This window comes from Malania oleifera, chromosome 8 (assembly GCF_029873635.1).
Source record: "Malania oleifera isolate guangnan ecotype guangnan chromosome 8, ASM2987363v1, whole genome shotgun sequence".
NCBI classification, from domain to species: Eukaryota; Viridiplantae; Streptophyta; class Magnoliopsida; order Santalales; family Ximeniaceae; genus Malania; species Malania oleifera.
Genome location: NC_080424.1, coordinates 4,129,729 through 4,147,769, shown reverse-complemented (window position 1 = coordinate 4,147,769; position 18,041 = coordinate 4,129,729). Strand labels below are relative to the sequence as shown.

At 37.2% G+C, this 18,041-nt stretch overlaps 2 protein-coding genes across 3 annotated transcripts; one reads left to right on the top strand and one right to left on the bottom strand.

The window, feature by feature from the left end:
* The first annotated feature begins 5,860 nt into the window (after nt 1-5,860).
* LOC131161675 (thioredoxin M-type, chloroplastic-like) lies at nt 5,861-6,881 on the top strand. Its single transcript, XM_058117604.1, has 2 exons — nt 5,861-6,304; nt 6,411-6,881. Exons 1-2 carry the CDS (start codon nt 6,091-6,093, stop codon nt 6,728-6,730), a joined length of 534 nt encoding a protein of 177 aa, XP_057973587.1. The 5' UTR covers nt 5,861-6,090; the 3' UTR covers nt 6,731-6,881.
* Nucleotides 6,882-7,234: 353 nt separating this feature from the next.
* On the bottom strand, nt 7,235-17,574 carry LOC131161674 (transcriptional corepressor SEUSS). Of its 2 annotated transcripts, none has more exons than XM_058117602.1 (10): nt 17,141-17,574; nt 15,082-16,831; nt 14,866-14,985; nt 14,613-14,661; nt 14,115-14,329; nt 13,933-14,001; nt 11,551-11,648; nt 10,629-10,722; nt 9,899-9,968; nt 7,235-8,706 (listed from the first exon to the last, which is right to left on the bottom strand). In XM_058117602.1, the coding sequence occupies exons 2-10, from the start codon at nt 16,159-16,161 to the stop codon at nt 7,742-7,744; spliced, it is 2,760 nt and encodes a 919-aa protein (XP_057973585.1). In that variant the 5' UTR covers nt 16,162-16,831; nt 17,141-17,574; the 3' UTR covers nt 7,235-7,741. The 2 variants fall into 2 exon arrangements, with proteins under 2 accessions (XP_057973585.1, XP_057973586.1); XM_058117603.1 differs by having other exon boundaries at nt 15,082-17,070; nt 17,141-17,559.
* Between the last annotated feature and the right edge of the window lie 467 nt (nt 17,575-18,041).

Here is an 18,041-nt window from a genome sequence, read left to right as displayed (position 1 = left end):
TGTTGTAAACATTTAATGAAAAACTTATTATTTTTAAGGCCTCGATTAAAATTGGGTGTCTACATGCATGAATATTGACTAAATGAATGGTAGTGCCTATTGTGATATATGCATGCTTTGATGCTTGAACTATTTAACCTTTATGTTTAGTATTTTAGAACACTTTGCCTGATATATTGTGACTACAAGTGCACGGGTTGGTACATGTAATACCCCGGTGATTAAAAAACACTAATAAGAGATGAGGAAATGTCATCTCTTCTATATGTTTGAGGGGAGGGTACCTTGGTACCCTTTATACGAGGCATTTTTTTCGTACCCCTTTATTGAAAATAATGCCTATATAATTTAACGAAAGAACCTGAAAATAGGACAGTCTTTTCGGGATTCTAGAGATGGGGATATCCCTTGGAATGATGGGAACTCATCTAATATTAAAAGGGCTAATATCAAACAAGCACAAAATAACCATGAATCTTGACCAATTGATTGGCTAAAATGGACAATAATAAGGCAATTAGGTACCATCTGTGAGGGTGGATGTATAGGGGGTGTCGATACCTTCGCCTCACATAATTGTACTCCCGAAGCCTACTTTGGGTACATAAATTGAAATCAACGATAGGTTTTTCCGATCAAAGTCTGTCTTAAATATCAAAAAATCTGTAGTAATTAGGTGATCTAATCACACCTACAAAAAAAAAAAAATAGAATAAAAGTAATTCTGTTGCAATTTAAATTATTTCATGATCTCTCTTGATCATCATATGAATCGAGACCCCGATTCAAAACAAGTCTACATTTCCCACTGCACGTGTGGGAGATGCCATCTCGAAAATGATCCATTCACAAGCTATAAATGAGAAGATATGCATAATATTTTCTCTATTGACTTTGGATGTTGACGTCAATCAACGTATTGAATAATATATTCAGACAATTCGAGAAGTCCAGCCAAGTTAATTAAGGGACCCTGTCTGCTAGAAACCAAAAAAATAAAAAATCAAAAGATAAAATTTGATATAAGCTTGTCAAGTTTTGTAAGAATGGGAAACCATTTATAGTCCATTACAGGACTCATAAATATTATGGTCTTTGCACAGACTGTTGAATCGTTTTTTTGTTCCATGCTACCGCAAAAAGAATAAATAAATAAAAATAAAAATAAAAATAAAATCATTTAAACTCCTCCAAAAATATTAGGGAAAGAAAAGAAAAATATCAAAGAATTCACATTTTCAAGAAAAGTCAATAAGAAAATAAAAAAAATATCAAATCTATGAACAAAATATTAACTTTACACATAATTAACATTTTATTTTTCTTAATTTTTAGTCATATCAAAATTATTTTTCTTAATTTTTAGTCATATCAAAATAAATTTTTATTTTTTATAATACTCAATAGAGAAGGAAAATACAAGAAAAAATGAGTTTCTTCCTTATTTTCCTTTGCTTTCATTTTTCAAGTAAAATCTTTGATCCAAACAGATCCTTATTGTTTGTCATGCTAAAGAGTATACATGCTTAGTGACCACCTATACATACATGGTGTACGATAAAGGAAATAAATTAAATTCTATTTTCAAAACTTCCATACAAATATGAGTATATGAGTATATGCATGCATATTACAACTCATAGCTAGGTGTAAGAAGGGCAGCTCGATGCACAAAACTCTTGCGTATGTAGGGTCCGGGAAGGGGCAGACCACAATGGGTCTATATTACACAGTCTTACCTTACATTTTTTCAAGTAACTGTTTCCACACCTCAAACCCGTAACCTCCAGGTCACACGACGACAATTTTACCGTTGCACTTAAGCTCCCCTTCAACTCATAGCTAAGTGTATTAAAACTAATTGTATTAGTTCTTTTTAGTACCCAATTTTATGTTTCAAACTTGAAACATGAATAGAGAGGGTTGATCATAAGTCCAACAGTCTTTTAGATTAATCACATTCACTAGTTGTTTAAGAAAATAGAGATAAACAAAGAGAAAACATGAGATTTAAAATGGCCAAATATTGAAAGAGGCATATTTTCAGTTCTAAAATTTGTCAAAGCGTAATTGTGATTGATCATAATTATTTTGAGGATACACTCGTTACACACATATAAAGATGTGCATGAATAATGATACCCATCACTATCAAAAGGTTCAATCAAAAAGTTATGCAAACTATAAAAAATAAAAAATAAAAAATAATGTAATTAAACATATAGGAAATAAATTGAGGCCAAACCTAGAGGTCTTATAGGGGACTCTTTTACATATCACGAGCTTTGCACACACCATATATTTATGATTATTTTTCATTACACTAAAAAAAGATCATTTATTGTTTGGCTTTGCTAAGGAGTACGATTAAAGATGGATCACCCATTCATGGTTTGTACAATAAATTGAGCAAATAAATTAAATTTTGTTGTCAAAACTCTAAGTGGGGAAAATACACACACACACACATAGAGGACTATATGCATATTATAACTAGCTAGGTGTGGTGCAATCAGTAACAATAGTTCTTCAAATACTTTATGTTGTGCATCGAACTTAAAATGTGAAAATGGCCATGAGTTCAACTGTATTTAAATTGATCATCTTCACTAATTGCGTCAAAAAATGAGGAGAGACAGAGAAGAGAAATTATACAGGAGATCTCCCCCTCTACATGTTTGTGTGCATATATATTTCCTTAATGTTAGACATGTGACAAATTAGTCCTACATTAATTTGTCACGTGTCTAACATTAAGGAAACAAGCACATGGACATGTGGAGGGAGAGGTCCTCGGTATAATTTTTTGAAAGGGAGAGGGGGGTTTAAAATGGTCAATATTGAAAGAGGCACGTTTCTAGTCATAAAATATATCGGAGCATAATTGCTATTGATCATAAATATTTTGAGGATACATGTGCAACACACGAAGATGTGTGAATTTCAACAACGTTATTATTCAGAAAGGATCGATTAGAAATTTAGAAAAATTTATAAAAACAAAGTTAATGTAATTAAATGTATATAGAGAATAAATTGAGACAAAACTTTTTTTTTTTCAGAAATATCCTCTCATCTTGATGTATGTTAACTAGAACCTCTTTTTTTTTTAATTAAAAAAAAAAAAAACCTTGACGCCTAGTTTAATTGCTAAGGATTGAAGATCCATTTAGTTTGATCAATAGTACTCTTAATTGACAAATCATGGGCTTACAATATTATTATTATTATTATTATTATTATTATTATTATTATTATTATTATTATTATTATTTCCTTTTTTTTGGGGGGCACAGCATGTTTTTGTTCTACCACAAAAGCATCAAAGTAGGGATTGCCCAATTAATTAGAGGCCCAATCCCTTTGACTCTCATACTCTTAATGACCCTCTCTTAGGCAGATTGAACCCTAGCAAGCTATATACAAGCAACTGCTTGTCTCAAAAAATGTGGTCAGGGATAGAGAGTACATTTAAAGAGGGCCAAAGCCTGGTTTTCAAGGACATATGTACACGCGTGCAAGTTCTTTGAAATAAAAAAAATGAAAAAAAATATATTGTATGATACATACTGTACTGATCAATTATAATTTAAGGCTTTTCTCAACTATTCATTAATTCCTTATTTATTAAATTTTATGTATGAATTTTTATTTTTATTTTGATGACCCAAAACTCGAACTTGCGCGAGTCCTTCAAATCCATCTAGACGACACCAAATCAAGGATGAAAAGATTATATCTCTTGTCCATTGACCCATCCTGTTAATTTATTGAATAAACTATAAGTGTGGAATGGAATATGAGACTTTGATATCACCAAAGTCCAACTTTACTCTTACAGCAAATAATCTTTACATTCTCGATCATTTGCTTCATAATGTTTGTAAAGTATCAAATTCTTATATTATAATGGTTCTATTTTTCTAAACACGAGTGTTTCATGAGCCAAACACGACGTGAGAATTATAGAAACACAAATGTATACATCCATCATGCAGGTATCGTATGGTATGGGATGGTGGAGTGGGACAGTAGCGCAATCCGAGCAGCTGAAAGGGTCAATGGGGTCAGAGAACTCAGAAGGCCACGGCGCCAGTGAGGTTGACACAGTCATGCTTGCATTTATACATACATATATATAAACCGCGACACCAGTTGGTATAGCAGCTGCTGGTTTTATATGCGTTTGTTAAATTTCATTGATAGCATTTATGTCCATCTTTCAACTGGTTTGAATTAAAGAGGTAATTAATGGAAGAAGTTTTTGCATGCATGCTTTTACGTACCAAGTCAAGGTCTTCCCGCAGAGTCAAATGGTAAGAATTCACCTAAACAAGGGAATTAGTTAGTTAATTAATCATATGTATACATATAGGGTGGGTACCTAATTAACGATGTGTGTATATACATATGAATATTGAATAGAGACAGATGCAGATCTTGGCAGCTGCTAGATTCATATGTCTTTGATTGCGATCATTAGTTTTGACGTTTACATACTGGATTAATTTATTATCTGTGCCCTCCCAATGAAGGAAATATGGATGTTGATGGCTGGTTCGATCTGCCTGAGACGACACTAGTACTGCTATATATGTTTTTCATACCTGCATGCACCCTGTGTGAATCATGTTTGACCTGCTTCCCACTGTCAGATATTTTCTCTTCTTCTCCATCTTCTTCTTCTTCTTCTTTTTATTTATTTATTTATTTTATTTTATTTTTTGCCTTTTTGGGTCCTGGGATGCTCCTGAGGCTAAAACTACGGAAAAAGAAGATAGTGTTAAATGTGAATGTATGTGTTTTTTAATTATTTATTTTAAAAAATATTTAAAAATATTTTTTTAGCTCCTACTGAGAAAAAAAATTGTGTCCGCCACTGGCACCAACAATGTTTATTCTCTTATTTTAAAATCATCTTAATTTTTATAATTCTAACTAATGTTTAATATCAACAGCTCTTATAGTGATGTCTAGGCATCCCTTTCTTATGTTTCTCTTTCCCGATGAACTAATTTTCAAACCTCAATTTTCCAAATTTTCACACTTTTTGCACCACCCACATAATCTCTTGAATGAAAATGATGTTGATTTTTCTCCGAACCATTATGTTAGCTACCCCATGCATTTATTAGTAAGGCTCCTATGTTCCAAATTGTTAATCTAGCTCTTCTCTCCTGAACTAACTCATTTAAGTGTCCACTTACGTTTTCACTCATTTTAATTTGACACCAAAACCCCACATCTTTGACAGCATGCTTGGGCTCACCTTTACCTAATCTTCACTAAAGTGATAAAATGTAATGCATTGATCATAGGCCTCAATGCATAATCATCAATGACTTATATGACAAATTATCTAAAACTAGCTAGTTTAACACCGAGCAACTACATAATGAAACTCTTCTCCTTTATCCGAACTTAGATCGATCTTGTATGAAAAGATTCAGAACACGAACAAACCAAGTTATCTAATTGATCCTAATAATAATAATAATAATGGTTGGGCAAGTGGAAGGCCTGCAATTAATTAAGGAAGCTAGCAAATTCAATTGGTCAGTGGATGCATCATACATGATAGGGGTTAATTTTGTTAAGTTCATGTCTCAGGGGGTAGGGAGCATGCCACTGCCATGACAGACCTAGCTTATCATCACTTGGGCTGGGGCTTCTTCCCTGTTTGCAGTGTTCTGTTTGGTTTCCACATAAAAAATGGACCTGGGCCAGGCAGAATATTGTTAGCGATGGGAACACTTGAGGCCCAACCAAAGAGAGAAACCCATCGAACGACTGGCTTTGGGTCGTTTAGATTTTTCCTTTGAAAAAAAGAATACGAGTCCTGAACCACATGAAGTTGAGCACTTTGACACCTAACAATCTTTGCTAGAATATCCACTGGAAAGCGAGTGTAAAGAAGTGGAGGAAGAAGTCTTGACAAGCCGTTGCCTGGTAGACAAACACGCATGCAGCCCTCCTGAGAAATTTTCTCAGTAACGCCCTTCCTTGGCCATAAGAACTCTCTTCGTTAAGAGGTATTCACAACCAGTTTGAGCAGAGACAATCCCAGGAAGGGGAATAGATTAGATTAAAATGGCTCTGGAGAAGTACTGTTTCCAACTGAGCACAGTATCCACAGCCAGAGCAGCAGGTGTTTTTCATTCTCCCCATCCATTTTCTCATGACAATATTCTTAATCTGCGGACCTGTAATGGGTCGAACAAATCCATTCCATCATTCTGTGCCTCATCTCCCAGGTGGCCCAGATCCAGCATTGTTTGCAAAGCCCGTAAAGTTTTAGATGAGGGTATCTCTCTCTCTCTCTCTCTCTCTCTCTCTCTCATCTTTAATGAACATGCATTAAGTCACCATATTCCTGGATTAATGCATGGGGAAATTTGAGAAACCTGCAGTTCAAGTGGTGACTGATTCAAGCTGGGAGAATTTGGTGGTTGCAAGCGAGAGGCCAGTCCTGGTGGAGTTCTGGGCACCGTGGTGCGGACCCTGTAGGATGATTGCCCCTGTGATCGACGAACTAGCAAAAGAATCTGCACGGAAGATCGCCTGTTACAAGCTCAATACTGATGATAGCCCAAACATCGCCTCCCAGTATGGAATCAGGAGCATCCCAACCGTGCTTTTTTTCAAGAATGGCGAGAAGAAAGAAGGCATCATTGGGGCAGTGCCCAAATCCACCTTAACCGCTTCAGTAGAGAAACACCTGAACATTTGAAGAGAAGAAAACCTTTGTGATGCAAAGCTTTCATTCAGACAATTCTGTTTACAGATTTTTCTTCGTGTATAAATTATGCTTCAACATTCCCAGCCCAGATTTTCTTTTAACATACATTGTGTTCTATATACAAACTCACTGTTAAGTTCAAGATTTAAGCTCTTCCTGCAGACAGTCCGACTGATACACATTTTTAGTATTCAGGAATATGACCATAACGCATCCACAACTTGTTTGTTCTAAGGAGAAAAAAAATATAAGAGGGAAAGAAAAAAACAAAAAACATCTAGCCACTAAATGGAAACACCAACTAATAATATCATTCAGACAGACAAAAAATTCAGGATGTTGTAGAATGCAAACGGGCCACTGGTAGAATCCTTGAACAAGTAAAAGGCATAGGATGGGCATTGCATCTTCCACAAGCGAAGCTTACACGAGGCATTTTGATAAGCCCCCAAAAAGAACAAAAAACAAAAACAAGAGACGCACAGGAGAAAAAAATAATGCAACTGCAGATCGTGCAAGCAGCTCTTGAAAGTTACTTCCAAACAAACCATTAATATATACATCCCAAGAATCCAGAGAGAGAGAGAGAGAGAGAGAGAGAGAGAGAGAGAGAGAGAGAGACTTGCAGATATGCTAGTTTACAAATGGCGGATGCGAGGTACTGGCAATACAACAGAAAGAGTGCTTGACCGGAGAACAGTCCCTCCCTCAATTTCCATTCTGAGGCTGTTAGTGGGGATAAGCATCTGTATTAATTCATAAATGGGAGAAACAAAGGGAATGAAGCAACTAAGATATAACATTTCAATGACAAAAACACTATGCTATAGGGTTTCCTTTTTCAGAGATTAGTACAAAGTGGGAGGGAAGCCCCGAAATCAATCCATTCATCATGAACTGCTTGCTGCTGTCTTCAAAGGGCCACAGGCGATTCTGCCCTCTCTCTTGCTGCACAAACAGCGATTGTGAAGAAATCAAATATTAGTAAGATCGTGGACCCGCTCATGGAGATGATTTCCAGTCAAATTGAAGATTATTGAAGCCATTAACTGCTCCTAGCCCCCCAAGCAGCTGGTTCCCCAAATCTTGTTGATGATGATTCATACCTTGGTCCCGAGCCATTGAAGCCATGCCCACCCTCCCATTCATTGCCACAGAATTATTGCCCATTGCAGCTCTGATTCCATTCACCATCATCGATTGGCCAAGTCCACCACCCATGCTAAATCCAGCACCCCCCATGCCAGAACTAGGATTGGCTGTTCCATTCCCCATAAGGCAACTGCTGCCATTGAGACCTGTGTTGTTGCTTGTCGGCAAAATCCCATTTACATTCTTTGTGTCATTTCCCAGGCTACCGACACCCACCATACCACCTCCTGTGCTGCTAATTGGTGTGGACATCATTATCTCTTGTATGATTTTCTGGACAGAACTCTGGGAATCATTTGGGTCAGCCTCATTTGAGAGAGATGGCTGCTGCACCGAAACATTCGCTGGTGAATTTGCAGCACTCATGTGAGCAGTTGCTGTTAAGGTACTATGAGAAATTTGTGGGGGATTGTTAGATGAGGAAGGCGTTGGCGACTGAAATGGAGAAGGGTTAGGCTGAGCCTGTGGTATTGTACTGGAGGAGCTGGGCGATGGAATCTGAACAGCACTTCCACTGTAGGGACTATTTGCATTGCTCATAGGATTTGGCTGCCTGGAGTTCATTGAGTTCTGATGGAGAAGCCCAACAATAGCATTGGCAGGTGAAGGGACCGAAGATGCATTGAGGGAATTATTTACATTGGCCATACCATTGGTAGCAGCAAGCTGCATAGCAGTCGTTTGGATGGGGCTTTGATCACTGTTTGAGTTATGTGCCATTGTTTGCTGCTGCTGCTGCTGTTCCTCGGGTTGTTGGGACTGACTATGAAACCCAGATGAAACATTCGTCCTCCGAGGGAACTTGGCCAAACTCTCTAAGAAGAGTAGAAGACACAGAAGTGGTCAGAATGGCATTCAATAATAGATATTAGAAAAGCAATACAAAGCACGAGTAGACTGTAAAAAATAAACACTTCCACTACGCATACAAGTTACAACCCTTCTCATTCAAGGTCCAGCCAAAATACTTAAACCATCTATGCTTTGTGCTTTTCCTTTTCTTTTTTTTTTCATTTTTCCTTTCTCTTGTTTCATTTTTATGTTGCACTGGGGAAGAGAGATGACTTCCATAATCCTCTCCCCAGGTAAGACCAAAGCCCTAGATTACCCAAGTCACCAACTATTATTATTCCTTTTGTCATAATCTCCCTGAAAACCTAATATCTAGGGATTTCAGTTCATTTGTTCTACATTCTCGCCTTAACCCTCATGTATAACCAGCCCAATCCAGGACAAGCTGGGCTGGGGTGGACTTTCCTTGCTTGATCAGCGCATCCTGACTTACTGGCCACAATCACATGCTCAGAGGCCTTATTGAACGACCAGCCTGCACAGTGCTGGCCACCAGGCCATGGCCACACCTGCCAACTACACAACATGCAAGGATATATTGTTGCAATAAGTCATCAAACTAGATCTAAGCATTTATCTGTCTTTATCAGCCATGGCCTGAGTATTTCCTTTCTTAATAGAAGATCTAAGAATAACAAGAAGCCTAGATCCTTCTAATTTCTTTGCCTACCACAGCATTCCCAAATCCTTTCAAATACCTCAATCCCTTACTTAAATACACAAGAAAACACAAAAATTAAAACTAAAATTGATTTGATTGTTCAAAGACACCCGAAGCTATCAACAAATATAATGATTCTCTATTATCTGCATGCCAAAAGAATGGAAGGAGGAAATTTCAATAAAGAAGAATTTAGAGTAGATAAATAAAGAAACAAATCCAGAAAGTGCTTTGAGAAGTTGGATATTTTGGCTGTCTAAAATGGAGAAGAATAGCTTCCCATAGTATTCTATGGAATGAATGCAACCATAATATAGACTAGCCATATGTTCCATACTTCAATAGTAAAGCATCACCAACACAATCCACTCTTCAAAATCCACTCCTCTGATATAATTCTCCAAGCTTGTAGGCTTAAAGAATTACCATCAACCTAAACCTAAAAATATAAAATGAAAAAAAAAAAAAAAAAAAAAAGGTTGCATCAAGCTTACCCATAGGCCCGGTCCCAGTATCTCGGCTGTAATCAATCAAGTCTTTCATACTATTGACCACTTCAGATATCTGCAACATACCCAAAAAAAAAATAAAAATAAATAAAATAAAAATAAGAAAATGAATAATCAGGATGCAGAATACTTAATCTTCTTTATAAATACCATAGGTAATAACCATATAGCGCTGACAATATAATGTGTTCTTTCTCAATTGCCAGATTCATGGTCCACTAGCCTATGCATGATGCTTGTAAAAGATAAGAGAAGGGCAGTTGAGAGAATAGGCAATATAGTAAGAAAACCAGAACAGATCTGAGCAACACTCAGAACTCTTTGAAGATATTACTTAGACGGTGCAAAATGGAGAATAAGGATTCATATAACTGACAACACCTAGAGGAACTAACGCTTAGTTGTTGATGTTTTTTAGTTGGGAAGGTAATGTAAGTCGCATCATTTGCACACAAAATAATCAGAAAAAAACAGATAGGCAAACACAGACTATTCCTCGTATATATGCAGCAGAATGAAAAAGCACTCTCCCAAGATATACTGAACATTAAAACAGTATAATATCCAGATTTTCCCAAAAGAGACTTTCAGCACTTCTAGATAGAATCTATCATTCATCAACTACAGAATGCAGAAGATATCCATGCAATGCAACTTTTAATAGTTATAGTACTTCGATTCATGACATAAAATTGCAGAAATTCAACTACATTACCTGAAGGCACCTCACATATCTCTTTGTATATCCCAAATCATTAACCAATGGCACTTCCAAAGCTTTTGCCAACTGACGGGCAGATGCAACAAACCTAAAGCGGAATACCACGATAATGATAAATAAAAGGCATCACATGACACGGATAAAAGGTAAGGCCCCAGCAAATTAAACTATCCATCACATAACTGTAGGTCTGTAATCACTAGTCCGTATTAAATATAACCAGAAACCACCTAGAATGATAGCATACACCATGCAGATAATTAACTCTATGTATGTATTGAAAACGTTTTGCCCTTTTCTATTTCTGCTTTTTTTCCCCTACTTTCTCGCTCAAAGCACATTATTTTAACATGGCCGCAACAATGCTTTTGAAAGCAGAAAATATACTGTTACATGATAGAAAAGTAAATTGCAAATATATTGACAATGCAATTTCTTCAACATAAGCCCAGCAAAATGATCTTGTGAAAAATAAATTTTGATTTGTAATTTAAACTTCACAAAATAATGAAACGTGCGTGTTAAGTGAAACTGCAAAAGATATTCTTTCTCATGGTGAACAGTGCTCAACTGAATAAAGATAACATGTAAGTTTGCCTTTTGTAACAACTGTTGACAAGGAAACATAGACACAGGAGAAGAGATGGAATAATGTGAAGAAAAAACAAATCTTTACATGGAGACGAGAAAAATATAGGGAGGGGGGTACACAAGACCATGGAAATTAAAGATGAGAGCATTTCTCCTTTTCAGGAAGGTAAAAACTTAAAGCAATATACCATGGAACCAATGAAAGGCAGAAAACAAATTCGAAGCAGTAGCATAATCCACTTATCACAAAAAAAGAAAATTGGAGCACAACTCAGAGGCTCTAACATTCCAAGAAAACAGGGGAATATAACAATAAGAGACTTACATGTTACAGTTGTTTTGCAATTCTGGAACAGATAAATTAGAAGATGCATTCTGAGTCGCAGCCTGGTATTTCTGTGCTGCAATACCAAGCTGACTAACCTGTGCATATATATACAAAAAAAGGTGAGGAAACGGTCAGAGACTTCCCATTAGTCAAAACTCAATATGAACATTTGAACAGCAGAAAATTAAACAATGAGGTGTTCCAGACATCCACAGAGGCCAAAGTATTAATTTAAAAGATTCGAATCAGAGAACACAATCCAGAAGAGCATGTTTGATTCACCAAATCTTGCAGAATTCCCAGCAATGTAGCATAAGAATATGTACTATGGTTTGTCAAGGCCTGTTTATCTATCAAATATTTTTTAGCCAACTTTATCCCTACCATTTATGCCCTTTTGATGGATAAAGCACCATCTTAAAACCGATGCACAATTCGAGAAGCGCTACCCAAACCAATCCCTTCCACCAATGGAAGTAGGTGACTCTCTCTCTCTCTCTCTCTCTCTCTCTCTATATATATATATATATATATATATATATAGCATACAGGAAGCCCAGTTATATGAAGATCTCTCTATGTCATTGATGCCTGCAATCATGGGTGAGTAGCTCCAAGGTTGCCAGCAGCAAGCAGAAATCCCATCCTCACTAACAGATACAGAAGGAGAATAATAAATCTAATGTTAAATATATGATGTGATTGCATCTTCTTAAGAAATTTAAAGAATGGACTCTTCTGATCTTGTTCAAGCCATGACTATGCGTTCCTAGAATCAAGCTTGGTTAATGATTCAACATAATTATATGTGAGAATACTCCATTCACACCAATTCGCAGTTCATTAGGGCGTTAGTGTTTTCCTGTAAAACAGGGAGCAACTAATTGATAAAAGACAAACTGAATTGATGACTTTGAAAATTGGCCAGCACTAGACTTCAACATGCGATCATCAGTTGAGGGATATTTTCAGGATATTACTGTTTGATTCCCAGGAATCTACTTACATAGGTGGAAATCCCTCATTCCTAGAAATATGCTATGCAAACCATATGAGTTAGTTCCAAGTATTTTGATTCCTAACAATCCCATTCTTGGAGTTTGATGTAATGAGAGAATCCAGGATTGCATGAACAAAATGTACTGTAAAATTATCCCAATTTAATCCAACCAACGGATCAAATCCAATCATATATTTCTAGCATACAAATCCAAGTCCATCCGTCTAAGATGTTTCATTCAAAGAATTTATTAAATTCATTGGCATAGAGCAATGAAATATAGTTTCGAATTCCTACACAGGTATTGGCAAAAGCCTTTCACTTAATGGTAGGAAACTAACCCCATAAACTGGTATCAGTATGTAATTTAATAAATAAAAATTTACAAAATATACAGTTTTGAGGGCTAATCTTGACTCATGACCCGAAAGCCCCAAGGATCACAAGTTCAAATCATGGAAACAATATCTCAAAATCTTTAAGGCCACACACATCATGCCCTCCCAGACTCCCAATTTGGCATGAGAGCTTGCAAACTGAATGTTGCATTTTTTGTTTTAAGGAATGTATTGTTCTTGCTGAATCAGATTAGAGTGTATACCTTGCTCATGCTCTTTGGGTTGTCAAAATAAAATAGACCATTGATTCAGCTAAATGGACCCAATCAAATGACACAACTATAGTGTGCCCAAATTTGTTCTCGTTGTAGTATAAGGTAGATACACTTACTAGAATAGGGTCATTACTGATAAAAATGGCCTTATGGCAAACCAAAGTGAATCGTAAGTGGTGCATATGATGTCATTTCTTGATTCCTTAAAACTGATCCTACACACTATGAAATCAACTAATTCCATGCAACGCAAAGCACAAAGGAATGAACTCAACAACAATACAAACACTCATAAGAGAATAAAATTTCAAGAAAATGAATGAAAAGGAAAAAATAGCATTTGCAGTATGATAAATATTCATGATACACAACGGCAGGTGAAATATGGTCCCTAACAGACAACAAAAATTAAATAAGCCCCCCCCCCCCCCCACTTCCAACCTAGCAATCAAGAATGCTCATGAACAAGGAAAAAAAATACCCAATTATATACAAAAAAGAAGAAAAAAAAAACAACTTCAATGTGACCAGAATGAAGAAAAAAAATGTCCCAATTTTTTACTAATTAATATAAACAAGCCATACCAAGTTACCAACAATGTATGTCACTTGCTACTCATCAAAGTAACATTTGTCTATTTGTTACTCAACAAGGAGAAAAAAAAAAAGACAACCTAATATCATGTCAACTTGGCAGCTAAAGGTTTCAATTAAGCAATACAATAAAAGCTTCTACAATCTAACATGAAATCATATAATTAATAACCTGAGGTATTAATAATCTTCGAGGAATAAGCTCTTCATGACGCCGTGCACAAAACTCCCAAGAGCATATCTACCAAAGGTCCAAAATGTAAAAGGAAATAAGAGGTGGGGCTAGATAAATGAACAATGCATTACTAAATTCAGAGTTATTGAAGATAAAAAGCCATTTAATAGGTGAGCAACCTTCAGGTCAGGAGAGAAAACTATCCGAAGTTGACCTTCACGAACAACACGAAGTTGCTCAAATACACTTTCTTGGATCGCTTTGGCATAGTCCAGGACAATTTGACCAGATGCATTAGGATATTCACGTGGCATATCAACATAGAGAAGTTCTTCCAAAGTACCACTTTCATACTTAATTTTGAAAAGCCTTGGCAGAACCTCAACAGTTGCTTCTGAAAAATTCATTTATAAAGAAATCATGTAACTACAAAGAAGTCAAATTGAGAGCTCTATAAATGCAAACATACATACATGCATATGTATACAAACACACACACATAATACAATACAATATTAAGCAAAATGAACATGGTTACCCCTGAAAAACATAACCATGAATTTAATAAGACAATACAAAAAATGCATGAACGAGGAAAACAATTAGGGCTAATGAAAATATTGAAATAAGATTAAGAAAATGATACAATTTCAAAATTCCCCACATGCAGAACATACCAAATCCTCGGCCTGGCTTGCGGTTGCATATTTCACAGTGCCATACATCCTGCACAATTAGAAGTTACTTAGGTCAATTTATGCAGGTACTCAACATCAAAACAATGAAAGATGGACCTGAAAACTTCAAAACATATCAAAGCCCATAAAAGTAACCTCATTACTCTTATCAAAACACCAACTAAGATAAGGTTAACTGATTTGGGCATCCATAGAAGTAATGTGAAACAATAGTTTTTCTCTAGCAGCAGACCTGAGGGAAAACTCCCGTTGTTTGCCGGCCACTTCCATACATAGAAACACACCACTTCTTCTTGGCATTAGGAGCAAAATATTCAGCTACAAATTTCCTCCAAAAATCAATATTGTTGTCCTACAGGAGAAAAAAAAACATATATGCATAATTACAACTTGAAACACTGGCACAACACATGCTTAGAATGGATTATTAAAAAGAAAACCATATTACATCAGGTCTGCGCTGTTGCTGATACATATAATGCGTCAGACGCCGTGCACACATTCCAGGTTCATATACTGATTTTGCAGGGGACCTCAAAGGCAAATTAGTCTGCTGCAACTGCTGCTGTAATTGGGACCGTTGCTGAGGGATTGCCTTCAAGAGCTGCTGCTGCTGTTGCTGTTGCATCTGCAAGATTCTTTGCTGATGCAAAAGATTAATCTGAGCAGCAGCAGCCTGAGAAGATTGCCTGGATATGTGGAGAAACTGCTGCTGCTGCTGTTGTTGCTGTTGCTGCTGTTGTTGTTGCTGCTGCTGCTGCTGCTGCTGTTGTTGTTGATGCTGCAGGAACAAGGACTGATCTGAATGTTGGGGCTCCATTTTGACCGGTGCTAAGGCTCTCATAGTCGGGATTTGTTGAGGTTCCAGTTTCACTGGAGCAAGATTTCTCAAGGACGGCAACTGCTGCTGCTGTCCATGCTGATCATTAGACACTGGCTCCAGCTTGACAGGTCCAACACTGCCTAACCCTCCTCTAATTGTCTGATACTGCTGCGGCTGCTGCAGGGAACTGTGAGGGGTTGGAAATTGTTGCATCTGTTGCTGACCATGTTGGAAGTTCTGAGGTTCAAGCTGTTGTGGCTGCTGTTGATCAGGCAACATCTGGTTGCCAGAAGGGTTTTGAAACTGTTGCCCCTGAACTGAATTTGATGACCCGGGGTTAACCATGTTAGATGGTACAAATGAAGAAGAATTCGGATTAAACCCCAATCCATTACCTACACTAGAGAGAGGATCAGACTCAGCCCCAGTATCAATACCTCCGCGCTGACTACTCCCTGGGCCAGAAAGCCCAGAATTCGGACCCCCATTTCCAAAAGACTGACTTAGCAGGGAAGAAACATTGGGCGCATTTCCAAGCAAATTCACATTATTATACTGAGAGCGCGGAGACACAAGAGAGGGAAAAGCCGACTGGGAAGGCATAGGACCACCTTGAGCTCCCAACATTCCAGAGTTCTGTCGCAGAAGTGAAGGTGAAACAGACTGGGCACCGCCAATCGGAGTGGGAGGCCCTGATGGAACCATTATCCCAAAATCACCTGATTTGCTACGAAGACTTATTCAAGTATAGAAACTATCTAAAATGACATTAATTCATCACTCATCACTAAAGATTCAAAACACGCAACTACACAACAGATCATGCAAAACCCAACATGTCCCTTAACCCAACAAGTAGACATCCACATCCAAGAACTCCAGCGTTTTTGTTGTAAGCCAAAAAGAATGGATAAGCCTTTTGCGTGAGCATACAGTGTTGGCAGTTAACGAGTGCAAGAGGAAGATCAAGGAACACCAAAACCAAGCAACAAGCTTCGCTACTGAACATTCTAGAATTCCACCAGCTGTCCGAGGCAAACAATCTTCGTCGGGCTTCCGCATGTATCGCTGTACAATTTATAAATTTTCAGATGGAAAGAACCTCTCAACATCCTACAATGTTCCGAGGAATAAACAAATCAAACTTCTGCCACCACCAAAAGCGCCTAAATCTTAATCTCGGTCCAGAAAGCGTACCCTAAAACTCTCGCCAAAAGGATCAAAGAAGAACATTCGACAAACCAAGAAGTCCCAAAACCACTTCAAATCCTTAAAGCAAATCCAAATCTCGAAACATCACAAACCCAACTAAAACTCACAACCAAAACTCATCAAAGATCACTCCTTCCTCATACCACGAGCTCAAACTCTCAATCTGTAAACACCGCCCAAGAAAAAGAAAACAAAATGAAAAAAAAAAAATTAAAACTAAATCAAACCAAGTGATATCTGCTGCTCAAAAGAAAAAAAAATAAACAAATAAAAAGCTCGGCACAACGACTTAAACGCACTCGATCGAGCCCCATCTCGTGCAATCACAAGCAAAATCAGCGATCCAGAACTTCAAATGAGTGAAAAATCTTTAGGGTTTTGCAGTCCAAAAAGCAGTGGAAACTAAAGAAAGAGAAAAAAGACAGATTCAGAGAGAAGGAGAGTTGAAAGACGAATTCGCGTACGGACTTACCAGAGTTGAAATTCACCACTACAAGTCTCTGAAACTCCTAAGATACCGATCGAGCACAAAAACAAAAAAGCTGATTAAAAATTCCCAATGAAAATCCACTGTGCTCCTTATTCTTCTCCGTCCTCTGCATTCACTACACACTAGAGCTTCAGCTTTCTAGGGCTTTCAGCTGCGTCGCTCGTTCAAAGTCCTCAATCTCTCTCCCGAGTCCTTCAGTATCTCCTCATTTTCAGCCTGTTCTTCGCTGTATCTGGAGAGAGAAACTAGAGAGAGAAACTAGAGAGAGAAAGGGCGTAGAGAGAGAGTGTCTCCTTGCGGACGTCAAAATTGCATTCGATCGGATTGAATTTTCTACATTCCTTCTTTACCTTTCTCCTCTTTCTCTCTCTCCAAATGAAGTCAAATCCTCTTCGTCGCTCATGCATGGCCATACCAGCACATACATCATCATCATCACCACCATCTTCATACCATGGTGGCTCCACCGCCCTGCATCTTCCAAAAATACCACCCGATTTCTCCTTAATTACGGAACTACCCTAGGTATGCCCAGCAACACACTACAAGAGAGGGTCTTGTGTGTATCCACTCACACCCTATTAATATGCCTCTCGAACCTAAAGAATAAAGATGAAATTTTATATATGATGCATGTGTCATGCAAATTATAATTAAAATTTTAAATTTTAAAATTATAAATTATTTTGGGAAACATCATTCACATGCATTCTTTATTTCTATATAAATAAATAAATTAAAAATAAATAAATAATAAAAAGTAAAGAAAAAAAGACGCACTGTTCTTGTAAAGTAAACATTCTACGTGAAAGTCACCGCACTAGCATAAGCAATCAAAATTTTGTCTGCCGTTTTGAACAAAGTCATGTGGGCAAGTCAATAA

Excerpts from the sequence above, each read along its gene's own strand:
- LOC131161675 (XM_058117604.1), top strand. The coding sequence starts at position 6,091 with ATGGCTCTGGAGAAGTACTGTTTCCAACTGAGCACAGTATCCACAGCC. Across the intron at positions 6,305-6,410 it reads CCGTAAAGTTTTAGATGAGG|TTCAAGTGGTGACTGATTCA; the intron begins GTATCTCTCTCT and ends AGAAACCTGCAG.
- LOC131161674 (XM_058117602.1), bottom strand. The coding sequence starts at position 16,161 with ATGGTTCCATCAGGGCCTCCCACTCCGATTGGCGGTGCCCAGTCTGTT. Across the intron at positions 9,969-10,628 it reads GATATGTGAGGTGCCTTCAG|ATATCTGAAGTGGTCAATAG; the intron begins GTAATGTAGTTG and ends GGTATGTTGCAG. Across the intron at positions 8,707-9,898 it reads TACTGGGACCGGGCCTATGG|AGAGTTTGGCCAAGTTCCCT; the intron begins GTAAGCTTGATG and ends TACTCTTCTTAG.